Below are 11,718 nucleotides of genomic sequence, written 5' to 3' on the forward strand. Positions count from 1 at the left end.
GAGAGCGGACATGTCTCTGTGAACGTACGTCCTCACCCAATGTAGCAGAGGCCTTGGCCCGCAGTCGTCTCCGTGTCTGGGGACTATGTCTCATACCCGTAACACGAGGTCAGCCTGCATAAGTTGATTCAGGATCGGCATTCGTCACAGTAGCATTTTTCTCTCACTGGACGTATAGACAGAGCCTATAGCCGAGCATCTGCAATCCAATGCTAGGGGTATCCCAGGCTTAGCCTTTGAATATTCGGGCGGCATGAGCGATGCGAGCCAAGACGAGACCAGCTTCCGCTGTTGTGGAGTCGTAAGCAAGTCGCTTTCGTGCTGGCTGTCTTAGCGAAACAGAATTGCAGCCAGGAGTCGATGCCGCCCTGCGAGACCGCGATGACAGGTACCCGAGTGCCGTTTAAAACGAGGTTCGTTGAGGTTCGTGGTGTATAGGGCAGTACGCTGGTTTTTCTGGAGAAGCAAAGATCGAGGATTCCCATGCCGAGACCAAGGCCCACGACGACTTCGCTCTGAGAGTGGCCCTGTACCATCTGATCTAGCGAGAAGCTCCCAAGGCGGCGTAGAAGAAGGCAGCACAGGTTCCTCAAGCTGGGCATGTATAGCTACATTCAGGCTTGGGCAAGTGTGCAAGGTACGCACACACCCATATCTGGAAAGGAGTGGGGTCGTCACACGGTATCGGGTGGAGGAGACTCGAGATGTTCTCACGAAACCAGTTGACATTGACTCCGAGGGAGAGGAGAGCGGCGTTCAGTCAGCATTTTTGAGTCTTGCAGCTAACTTACTACAGACATGGCTGCAAAAGCTCGCATACAGGGCCTTGTCGCCCCCTCGCAACCAGTCGAACTGTAGAGTTGCTTGCCAAGTACGGATGTCGCCGGCTGCCTCGCAAGATCTGTCTCCTGCTGGGAGTCGCCACCAGATCCGGCAACGCATGGAGGATGCAGTGCGATCGGTACCGTTGTACGTAGGCCCATCATTGGACGCCTCCAGCTTGATTCGCTTCCGTCGTGGTGGGGACAAGTCTGCGGCAGCTGGTAGCACGGGTTCTTCAACACGGGACGCCTGCTGCGCCTTCCTGCGAGCCGCTCGAGACCAGGTATTCGCGGCAGCGTCTACGATCAGGATCTTGCACGTAGATAAACCACGTCCAACAGAACCGGGATGATTTCCATCGAAGCCGCCACAGAGGGAAGTAGCATCGAACGCGTGGACTTCCAGTCCGCTAGTTTCTTCGAGCGTCTGACGCAGAGCAGCGTAGAGGCGCGTCAATTCCCGGACTCTATGCTCTGCCACTGGTTGAGCATCCTCATCTGGAGAGCCCATGGGTAACGGAGTGAGCTGAAAAGTCTGCTCGGTAGTGTTGCGCCGCGGCAGAATACTGCTAAGCACAGCGTTCGGATGAGGAATACGGGCAACGGACTAGAACCAGACATAGATGAACATAGCAAGTGCATATTAGCTTGTATCGCTCAGAGATTTACATGCGAACGTACATCAGGTAAACGCGTATTTCCGAACGACCAGCCGACGGCCCACCGACGAGTTTGACCTTGGACGAACTCCGTCAGAACATAATTGTCAATCTGTGGCATTGTGTTGAGTATACTGCCCAAGAACACGAAAAACAGAACCGGTGCAGCCTACAGTATGTCGCCGAAGATGGTCCACAATAGCGACCACAGACGATAGCTTTCCTAGCATCGACGTGTACCAGTGGCAGCTAAATCAGAGTGCAATGTGAGTGGTCGTACTCTGCCATATCTCGCTGTCACTCGCCGTGGCTTGCCAATGGGGATATGGTCCGAGCTCGCTGGATCGCCCTGTCGCTCAATCTGCACGCTCTCGTCGACCATTCTTGAGACGAAAGCGACTTCCCCGCCCGGCGTGATCATCTCGTTTTCTCCGCCGGTGCACACGGCACGCGGTCCCTCTTCCTTCGTCAGAGCGGCGGACGCGATCTCCTCCTCCGAGGCGTAGAAAGGTGGATTGCACAGAACGAAGTCGCATTGGTCCCTAGCAATAGCGTAGTCAGATCTTGCAGGCGCTCGACATCATCACACGCAAACTCACCATGCCGAATTCGCATATGACGATGTCACATCGTCAGTGAAGAGGTGTGAAAGGATGGGGCCGCCTGTCTTGGACTCGACAATACGTATTCGGTCGTCCAGCCCGTTAGATTGGACGTTTTGCCTTGCATAGCGCAGCGAGGTTTCATCGACATCCGTTGCGATGATATGCCACTCCGGCGACTTCAAAGCTTCGTCGTCACGACTAATTCCCGCATTTCTGCCCTGTGATGCAAGGATACGGTGCAGGCGACAGGCGAGCAGCGGGTATATGACTGACGCTCCAGTACCACTGCGTACTGTGTCAAGGCGGTGGTCCTACGTTCGCATGTCAGGCACGTACACGTCTATTCCTTGAATTTGGGATAGGCAGAGCGTCCTGCTTGGATCAGTACTTGAGATTTCCATATTTGCCATGTAGGTAGCATAAACTATATCTCGGATCCATAGGACGTAGTTCAACCTGTTCGGAACCTTTCCGTGTCGCTGTATGAGTCACGCATGCGTTCTGCTACGATCCCAATCACTAACCGGTGGACATAACCTATCAAGTGGAAGATGTAGACGAAGGCCGAAATCGCGATGTAGCAATGCTTCGGTTAGACGTCTGCCTTGAGAGGCGCTCAGACTTCGTTCACGCTGGACGATGTGGGAGACTGTGGAAGATCGGCTGCACCTTTGCGAGTTCTCGTCCTTGAAGTCGATACTCACCCCCGACGAGGTCTTGAACAAGCTGGGGGGTCGGGGTAAGTGTGTTGATCGATTGGGTAAGATGTCGATGCTCGCCATTCTCTCAATGGTTTGTACGCTTCGGACAGCTGCAGGAAGTCCGGGGGCACACGATAGGGATTGGCAGGATGCATAGTGGGTCTTCGCAGTCCTTCAAGTCAAGGATAACCTATGCATCAAGCGCATGTATCGAGCTTTGAAGGCGACGCTGCGCGTTGAAGAAAACGCGATGGGGGAAAAGGATACAAGTCGCCCTCCAATCAGAGCCGTGGGATCGCAGCCCTTCGACATGTGATCGGCTCAGGAGGGACTTATTTCTTTGCAAGCATCTCCCGCCATGCATGCTATCCTCGAACTTGTGAACTCGGACAAGCTCGCTCTTGGGAAACCGCTGGTTCGAAGGTCTGAAAGCGCTCAGGATATCACGGGCGTACGTAATTTATTCCGCGCTCCTTCGGTCCACGGCCCCAACTACCTCATCGGATTCAGAAGGCGGCCAGGCGTCCGGATGGTACCCTCGTCATACGTTCAGACCCGTCACCACGGGGCACGGATAACGCGGTGGGCGCTGCCGCTGCCGATTCCAGTATAGGACGCGGATCGTCCGCTCTGTCCGCAGAATCAGGCAGAGAGGTCTAACGGTTACACTTACCACACCCGCGCATACATAGTACTCCAAGTCCGCGCGTCCGCACATCAACGATGGTATCTTGTTTTGCAAAGCGTACTGGGAAGGTATATGCGTTGGGTTAGGTGAGGGTACAATCGCTTAATGACGCTCCCGCAGAATCGGCATAGTCATAAGCCTCGTACGCGCAAGTTGCCAGGTGCTCCAAATCCACCATCGCCAGACTCTGGCGACGCCGTCCCACCGGTTCATCCAATCATTGCTGACGGGAAGCCTGCATCGATACACCAATCCTCAGGTTCCTCTCGGTCACCGACGAATATCGGCGGGATCTTCGAGAGCAGGACGGAGAAAGCGGTGGGCGGCTTGACGTGCAATTGCGGGCCACAACCCTCGCGGCGGCGATGGTTCGGGGACAACCGCAACTTTTCGTTCTTCAGATGATACTACCCAACCATACCCTACGTATTTCACGAATAACGTGAGCTAGAGTACCGGAATGCCGAGCAGCAATTTGTATCTGCAGAGAGTGCCGAAGGCCGACATGAGCAAATGACATGACAGAACTCGGCAGAAACATCGACACCGTCGTCCCGGCGCGCGCCGAGCGTTACGTCATGATGCGAGCGAGGTTGCATATACGCGACCGTAAGGTTACTTTGCTCTCGACTTTCTCTCCCGTAACACCTCTCCTGCGACTCGAGCACACGACACGACACATACACGCAACATGCTGTCCGCGATCCGAACCGCAGTACGCCCGACGACGCTCCTCGCGCGCAACGTCGCGTCCATGGGCATGCGCTCGAAGCACACCCTGCCCGACCTGCCGTATGCCTACAACGTACGCGCATCTTTTCTTCCTTCTGCGCGAGGGTAGCCTCTATGCAATAGCGGTTTTGTTCGCTCGAAAATCTTGGGAAGAGTACTTACGAACTCGCCTTGCAGGCCCTCGAACCCTACATCTGCGAGGAGATCATGAAGCTGCATCACAGCAAGCACCACCAGACGTACGTCAACGGGCTGAACGCTGCTGAGGAGGCCTACGCCTCGGCGTCCACGCCCAAGGAGCGCATTGCCCTGCAACCCGCGCTCAAGTTCAACGGAGGCGGTGAGTTAACGACCATAGCGATCCCCCCATTCGACGTCTAGTATGCTCAATGGACTACGGCAGGACACATCAACCACACCCTCTTCTGGAAGAACCTCGCGCCCGCTTCCGCAGAGGGCGGCAAGCTCGCGGATGGCCCGCTGAAGCAAGCCATCGAGCGCGGTGCGTGTACCTTTTTTTCCCCCTTCTCTTCCCCATGCATGGCCACTCATGACCACGAACCAGACTTTGGCTCTGTCGAGGCGATGAAGAAGGAGCTGAACACGAAGACGGCCGCGATCCAGGGTTCGGGCTGGGGCTGGCTCGGGTACAACAAGTCGACGGGCAAGCTCGAGGTGGTGACGACCGCAAACCAGGACCCGCTGATCTCGCACGTCCCGCTGATCGGGATCGACATCTGGGAGCACGCGTTCTACCTCCAGTACAAGAACGTCAAGCCCGACGTACGTGCACCCCCTTTTATCCCTTTCACGTCGAGTGGGACTAACGTTTTCCTCGACGATGGATGCAGTACCTCAACGCGATCTGGAACGTGATCAACTTCAAGGAGGCGGAGGCGCGCTTCTTGGAGGCGCAATCTTAGATGGCCCGAGCGCATAAGTACGCCCGGTCTTGATGAACATTGCTGTATTTGTATAGTGGACGAACACAGAACTGCTTCTTCTACAGCACTGGCGCGGGCCTGATTGCGCTGCGACGAGTAGTGTATTGTGAACGGGCTATCGGTGGACTGAGAATGAAAGTTAGCAGAGTGGTGAGAACGACGAGCGTGCAAGAGGAGAGAAAGGAGCGCTGCGTCTTGCGTCTTCTGCCCCGAAAGCTGCTTCTGGCACCCATGCCACTTCGGAAGGCCGCCCCGCGCCTTCTCGTCCTCTGATTGTGGGAGCCGCTCCGTATGGTTGTGATGGAAGTCTCGCGCCGCCCTGTACTAAGCGTACCGATTGCAACATATCGCCACTCGTCCCGTCGGCGCTCGCGGTCGATAGGCAGAAACGGTGCCGTCCCATACGGACGGTGATAACGCCGAAGCGTCCGCGACTGGACGTGGCGTCCAGGGAGTCCTCCGTCGGACCAGAGGGGCTGATAAAGTGCCGTGGGCGCCGGCGAACGCCTTCGTCTGAATTCTTGGCTGCGTGGGTGGGACGTCTCTGCCCCCTTCCGTCCCTGGCTGAGCCCGACCCCCAGCTTCTTCTCGGCGGGATGAACGTTATCCACCGTGCGCCCAGATAACGTGCCCCCCGTTATAAGCTATACCCCCCATCGTCCCATGAAGTCGAAGCCGTCGACTTTGGACGCATCCTACGCCTACTACGAGCCCCTCCGCGACTGCGATCGAGACGAGGGGATAGAGCTCGACGATATGGCCTACGACCTCGACGACAAGGGCTCGCCGAAGCTCACGGACGAGAAGCACCATCCGGCCCACGCCGTCTCGACGAGGGAGGTCGACACCGCCGCCGCCCTCGTCGCCGGGGACGACCTCGAGCTCGACGAGGCGGAGGCGTTGCGGGTCCGGTATGTGCTCCCAGGAACTTCGGCTCCAACGCCCGCTTACTTCCTTTGCTTTGCTCGCAGAAAAAAGATCGACTGGCACATCCTTCCCATGATGTGCGGTACGTCCCGTTCACCGATCGCCCCTCTCGGACGCCTCTCTGAACAGAGCCCACCCTCGCAGTCCTGTACTGGATCCAGTTCATGGACAAGACCACCCTCGGCTCGTCCGCCATCCTCGGCATCCGCGAAGCGACCCATCTCACCACGAACCAGTATAACTGGTACGTCGCGCATTCCCTCGCGCCGCATATATGCGCGCTCACGGATATACCGCAGGCTGGGCACGATCTTCTATCTCTCCTATCTCGTGCGCACCCATCTCCCATCTCGATTCCACACGGCCTCGTCTCATCTCCATCGCGTGTTCGCAGGTCTTCGAATACCCGCAAAACCTCGCCCTCCAGCGCTTCCCGGTCGGAAAATGGATGAGGTACGACTTCCAATGCACGCCCCTCCTTTCTGCCATCACCGCGCTCATACTCGCACCGTACTCGCCACCCCGCAGCCTGAACATCCTCACGTGGGGCATTGCCCTCGCCGCCCACGCGGCCTGCACGTCCTTCGCGGGCCTCTTCGTCGTGCGCTTCATCCTCGGCATCTGCGAGGGCTCGATCACCGCCGGTTTCATGATCGTCTCCAGCATGTTCTACACGCGGCGCGAGCAGACGCTCCGCGTCGGCTACTGGTGTGAGTCGCCGATCGGCCTCCTCCGAGCCTTTTTTTCCCTCGACTGATGAAACGCGTTTGGGACCCAGTTTTGATGAACGGGACGGGTGAGCGAATCGAGGGTCCGCTCCGAGATGCACTCGACTGACGACGAAACGTCGTCTCTCAGCTCAAATCATATCCGGCTTCATCTCCTTTGGCGCGCTCCACATCCACACCAAGGGCTTTGAACCCTGGCAATGGCACGTCTCTCCTCAGTTCCACACTCCGTGCTCGCGCACGCTACTGACAGCGCGCTCGCTGCCAGGCTGATGATCATCACCGGCGCGCTGACGCTGATCACCGCCGTCACGTACTGGTTCCTCTTCCCGGACTCGCCCACGAACGCGTGGTTCCTCACCCCGCACGAGCGCGCGATCGCCGTCGCGCGCATCAAGGAGAACCAGACCGGCGTCGAGAACAAGCATTTCAAAAAGGAGCAGTGCGTCCCCCCTCGCGGCTCTCTCTCTCTCGTCTTTTCTTTTCAACCGTGACTCGGGCGGCGCAGGATGATCGAAGCCTTCACGGACCCGAAGACGTGGCTCTTCGCGCTCTTCTCCGCGCTCGACAACGTGCCCAACTCGCTCACGAACCAGCGGCAGATCATCGTCGCCTCCTTCGGCTTTTCCAACCTGCAGACGACCCTCCTCGGCTGCGTCGACGGCCTGATCGAGATCGTCACCATCTGGACCGGCGTCACCCTCGCCGCGCGCTGGAAGGACGCCCGGGCCTACGTCGGCGCCGTCTACTTCCTCCCGAACCTCCTCGGCGTGCTCCTTGTCAACTTTTTGCCGTGGAGCGACAAGGTCGGGCTGCTGTTCGGCCAGTGGTTGACGGGCGTGGGCACGACCGGCTTCGTGCTCTCGCTCTCGTGGGTCTCGTCCGTCACGGCGGGGCACACGAAGCGGATCACGACGAACGCGATCATGCTCTGCGCGTATTGCATCGGCAACGCCGCGGGCCCGTTCATGTGGCAGGCCAAGTACAAGCCTAGGTCCGTCTTTCCTCCCTCCTTGCGAATCGTCGCGCATTTTTTTATCTTCTTTTTTTTGACGGCTGTGTAAATCTTTTTTTTTATTTACGCAGAAACCACGTCCCGTGGATCGTGATCGGGATATGCTACGTGATCTGCCCCTTGCTCCTCCTCGCGCTCCGCGTCCTGCTCAAGAGGGAGAACGAGCGCCGGAACGCGGAGCCGCCGGACACGACGTACGACGACGTGTACATCGAGGAGGTCACGCCGGACGGGAAGACCGTCGAGCGCAAGGTCGCGAAGGTGCGTGGGGATATCGGAGCGCTTCCCCTGCGCGCGAGAGGGGGCGTGACTTCTGACGATATGCGGATTCGCGTTAGGCATTCCTCGATCTGACAGACAGGGAAAACCGCGACTTCAGGTGAGCTTTCTCGCGATTTGACGTTGGTTTTGGTGCGGTGGAACGGCGTACTGACGGCTGTCGGCAGATATGTCCTGTAAGAGGACATGGCAGTGGATCGGTCGACGAGACATGTATGATATTTGACGCTCCGACAAGATTGTGTATCCAAGCTCTGTGGAGCTCTCGAGGCACCGGGTCGGACCGACAGTGCTGGCCGAGCCAAGTGCATTGCTTGTATAGGATTGCCATAAAGGCACTTCGCGGCGTTGCTATGGGCGCTCGTATAGAGCACCTGCGTTGTTCAACTTGTTGCTTGTCGTGTCTCGTTGGTGCCCGAAAGGCCGTATCGGGATCACGGGCGGTGACGCTTAGTCATCTCAGTCGCCTTGTTTCTCGCTTTCGCTGTCTATCCAGACTCTCCTTCGCCAAGTATAATTTAGACGGGCTTAAGATATTGAAACAAGGATTGCGCTGTTCATTGCCTCACGAATATCGCGAGAAGGGGACTTTAGAAAGAAGGAGTCGAGTTAACGATTGGATTGATGGATGTTGCGTTCTCGTCATCCGGGCGGTCGCGCCGAAGCCGATGTTTGTGGGTCCAACAGCCATCTCCTCATTGTCAGTCTTATCTGTACACAACAGAGGCTCCTGTCGTTGCTCAGTGGAGTGCGAGTACAACGCTTACCATCTTTCCTCGTAGCTGCGGCCTGTGATAACTTGCAAGTGTCTTGACTGGACCCACAACTGTACGTTCCCGACCCGTGTGGACGAGCGCCTCATTTTCGGATGACAACGTCCCTTCCCAAACGGCGTGAAGGTGCTTCTACAGCACGAGGGTGTATGGCAGTGGACCCTGGAGTATATATTATCGCACATACCTCTCCGAGAGACCCCTCATCGCAACCCTTTCGCCATGACATGGATCAACAACTTCTTGACTTCATCTCACCTTATCACTAATGCTTCATCCGGCTTCAACCCCTCTTTGTCATGCATCGTATTCAATCTGACCCATGGTTTCGCCGTCGCTCACACTGGATGCTCGGAGGCCTCGACGATGGATCCTAGCTACGACGCGCTAGGCGTCTCCCTGATGAACGTCACTGGTCTGAACGTCTTCCCCACTTTCTTCCAGCTGTACTGCATGAATCCATCGGTATGATGCACAAGTTTGGCTCGCACATTTCCTGATAATCCGATTGATCTGGTTCCAGTCCGATGACGGATGTCCCTACGGTGCTTGTCCGAATTCGGACCTTGCAGGTCGGTGATCAAGCGATCCGATCCCGTCTTGTTCGTCTGATCCCAGTCTATAGGTTTATTTACACGGATTTCAAGTACGTTCAATACCTTCGTCCCACCTGGCACTACGTTCTCTTACAAAGCTTGTGTTCAGTCTACATCACGTCGATCAGTGGAAGTAGGTCCAAATTACCCGTATATTCTAGCAGAATCTTGCTGAAGTAGCCTGCCTTATCATTTCAGCGATAGTCACCGACATCTCTCGTGATGATGCGCAATCAGGTGCATCCCCTCACTGTAATCCCGTTCCATGATCTCTTACACCAACCTGCTCCACAGCATTCTGGTCTCATCTGTTCCTTGTCCTCGCTGTTATGCTCGCAACGATCGTGGGGGTGATCCAACATCAGATCACCGTCATTCACTACACCATCTCTATCCTTCTATGCCTTTCCCCGCTGTTCATGCGCATGATGTTCCAGTACTTTGTAGCTCGCGACAACGCTCACAGGGTCCCCGCCAAGGGGTGGATCCGCCTCCGGTCGGCGTATTTCGCACACTGGAAGTTGTTGACATGGAAAAAGGATCGCGTTCTTCTTTACTTCATCTGCGCAACGTGGTTGGCCTTGTTCGGCATGATCGTGATGATTATCATCCCCGAGTACGATAATTTCGCGCAGCCGACATGTCGTTCGCGATTTCCCTTGGTGTTGGCACTTGTCGAGATGGCTGTTTACTTTGTCTTAGCGTCAACAGTATTCATGGGGCTGTACTAGTCCGTGCTTGCATCATCCTTTCCGACAGTCCGCTGACCATATTATAGCTCTGGACCCTGGAAAAGCGTCGCTTCTACTATACGCCCCACTGCATTCAGTATCTTCCTGTTCGGGATACTGCATGCGCTATGGATCGCAGGTGTGGAATGGTCCGTTTGGACGTCCACAAACGACGGCCCTTTTGTGCCATCGATCGGTCAGGTAAGCACCGTCTATTCTGGGGTTGACCATGCGGCATGACGACTCACGAGGATGGCATGCTTCTCTCTAGTTCCTATCACTATTTACAGCGCTACCGGCCGTGTACTGCCTGTACTGTACGATCAAGAAGACGTGGCGTTCCAGTGAACAGCCAGAATTCAACATGGCGGAGATCATCGCCGCCTCTAAGAAGAGCCGGCTGCAGCACTACCATATGTTGGATGCGTATCATGCGGACCCACACGCACCGAACGCTGGGGGCCCGCTCGTGCAGTATCTGCTGAAGAACGTAGAGGGGTTTGCGGAGATGAAGAAGTGGGAGCAGATCGACAGGATGGATATGCTCGCGTATCGAAAGCCGCTCGAAGCGGACACGCCCACGCCCTCGAACCCGCATGAACCGCGGTCGAAGCCGGCGGAGGCGGTGGGAGAAACCGGTCAGCGTCAAGAAACCGGTCAGCATCAAGAAACCGGTCAGCGTCGAGTCGCAACATTCATCTTCTGCGCGCTGACGATGGTACCCTAGCGCTTCGCCCACAGAATTCGGAAGACATAGTGATGGCGGCAATAGGACGCTGTAAGCATCAACTCGCAACATTCAACTTCTGCTCGTTGACGATTGGGTTTTAGCGCGCCCGCTTTCAGAAGTATCGAGCGACGTCGTAGTGATAAAGCCACCGGAAGGATATAGTGAGCAACATCCCGCAACATTCATCTTCTGCTTGCTGACGACGGTGTTATAGAGCGCATTTCACACATGTCGGGAGACAAGATAGTGATGAAGCCACCGGAAGGAGATAGTAAGCAACACTCCGCAACATTCATCTTCTGCTCGCTGACGACGGTGTTCTAGCGCGCATTTCACACGTGTCGGAAGACGTGTCGGAAAATGTGTCGGAAGACATAGTGATGAAGCCAATGGAAGGAGATAGTAAGCAACGCTCCGCAACATTCATCTTACGCTCGCTGACGACGGTGTTCAAGCGCCCGTGTGGCACTCAGGATCCAGTCCGCGACCATGGTTCAGCGGCTGGATCGATGGGGCGGTGTTCAGGAATAATCGGTCTTATCCGCACGTGTAGAATGTCGGAGCACGAGACTAAGGTTTGCAAGACGGAGTGGCGTGATAGGGATGCGCATCCAGTAGGAGAAGAGCGCAGATACTGGAAAGTCAACGGAACAGGAAGGTTGCATGCAAGGGTCTGTGACAATGGCCTTCGAAAGCTATACTAAGAGTAATGCTTAAAATACTGCTTACCAATCTGTCGACCATTCTTGGGTCAGCTGCATGTCCGAAACACTCCGGGTTCCGATGGCC

The 11,718-nt window shown here is 56.1% G+C and overlaps 5 protein-coding genes across 5 annotated transcripts; 3 read left to right on the forward strand and 2 right to left on the reverse strand.

Moving 5' to 3' along the window:
* Positions 1 to 1,034: 1,034 nt before the first annotated feature.
* On the reverse strand, positions 1,035 to 2,962 carry PUNSTDRAFT_91935 (uncharacterized protein; the record flags this gene model as incomplete). Its single annotated transcript, XM_007387657.1, has 11 exons — positions 2,865 to 2,962; positions 2,755 to 2,811; positions 2,610 to 2,689; positions 2,422 to 2,552; positions 2,333 to 2,370; positions 2,101 to 2,269; positions 1,848 to 2,022; positions 1,761 to 1,774; positions 1,654 to 1,729; positions 1,503 to 1,592; positions 1,035 to 1,428 (listed from the first exon to the last, which is right to left on the reverse strand). Coding segments are annotated over exons 4-11 (1,029 nt in total), but the record flags the coding sequence as incomplete, so codon positions are not given.
* A 1,158-nt stretch (positions 2,963 to 4,120) lies between these two features.
* PUNSTDRAFT_91936 (manganese superoxide dismutase) lies at positions 4,121 to 5,215 on the forward strand. Its single transcript, XM_007387402.1, has 5 exons — positions 4,121 to 4,279; positions 4,384 to 4,546; positions 4,610 to 4,708; positions 4,772 to 4,989; positions 5,058 to 5,215. The coding sequence occupies exons 1-5, from the start codon at positions 4,166 to 4,168 to the stop codon at positions 5,127 to 5,129; spliced, it is 666 nt and encodes a 221-aa protein (XP_007387464.1). The 5' UTR covers positions 4,121 to 4,165; the 3' UTR covers positions 5,130 to 5,215.
* A 691-nt stretch (positions 5,216 to 5,906) lies between these two features.
* PUNSTDRAFT_116010 (MFS general substrate transporter) lies at positions 5,907 to 8,279 on the forward strand (the record flags this gene model as incomplete). Its single annotated transcript, XM_007387403.1, has 13 exons — positions 5,907 to 6,061; positions 6,122 to 6,159; positions 6,222 to 6,321; positions 6,377 to 6,407; positions 6,472 to 6,530; positions 6,606 to 6,787; positions 6,856 to 6,873; positions 6,936 to 7,023; positions 7,074 to 7,247; positions 7,314 to 7,799; positions 7,892 to 8,081; positions 8,159 to 8,199; positions 8,267 to 8,279. 13 exons carry the CDS (start codon positions 5,907 to 5,909, stop codon positions 8,277 to 8,279), a joined length of 1,575 nt encoding a protein of 524 aa, XP_007387465.1.
* A 385-nt stretch (positions 8,280 to 8,664) lies between these two features.
* On the reverse strand, positions 8,665 to 8,961 carry PUNSTDRAFT_116011 (uncharacterized protein; the record flags this gene model as incomplete). The annotated part of the gene is made up of 2 exons (XM_007387404.1): positions 8,665 to 8,790; positions 8,899 to 8,961. The coding sequence occupies 2 exons, from the start codon at positions 8,959 to 8,961 to the stop codon at positions 8,665 to 8,667; spliced, it is 189 nt and encodes a 62-aa protein (XP_007387466.1).
* A 133-nt stretch (positions 8,962 to 9,094) lies between these two features.
* Positions 9,095 to 11,482, forward strand: PUNSTDRAFT_137747 (uncharacterized protein; the record flags this gene model as incomplete). The annotated part of the gene is made up of 13 exons (XM_007387405.1): positions 9,095 to 9,337; positions 9,396 to 9,444; positions 9,498 to 9,518; positions 9,578 to 9,601; positions 9,667 to 9,705; positions 9,763 to 10,198; positions 10,247 to 10,400; positions 10,471 to 10,873; positions 10,927 to 10,977; positions 11,031 to 11,090; positions 11,144 to 11,200; positions 11,254 to 11,331; positions 11,385 to 11,482. The coding sequence occupies 13 exons, from the start codon at positions 9,095 to 9,097 to the stop codon at positions 11,480 to 11,482; spliced, it is 1,713 nt and encodes a 570-aa protein (XP_007387467.1).
* Positions 11,483 to 11,718: the final 236 nt, after the last annotated feature.

This window comes from Punctularia strigosozonata (genome assembly GCF_000264995.1).
Source record: "Punctularia strigosozonata HHB-11173 SS5 unplaced genomic scaffold PUNSTscaffold_14, whole genome shotgun sequence".
Taxonomy (NCBI): Eukaryota; Fungi; Basidiomycota; class Agaricomycetes; order Corticiales; family Punctulariaceae; genus Punctularia; species Punctularia strigosozonata.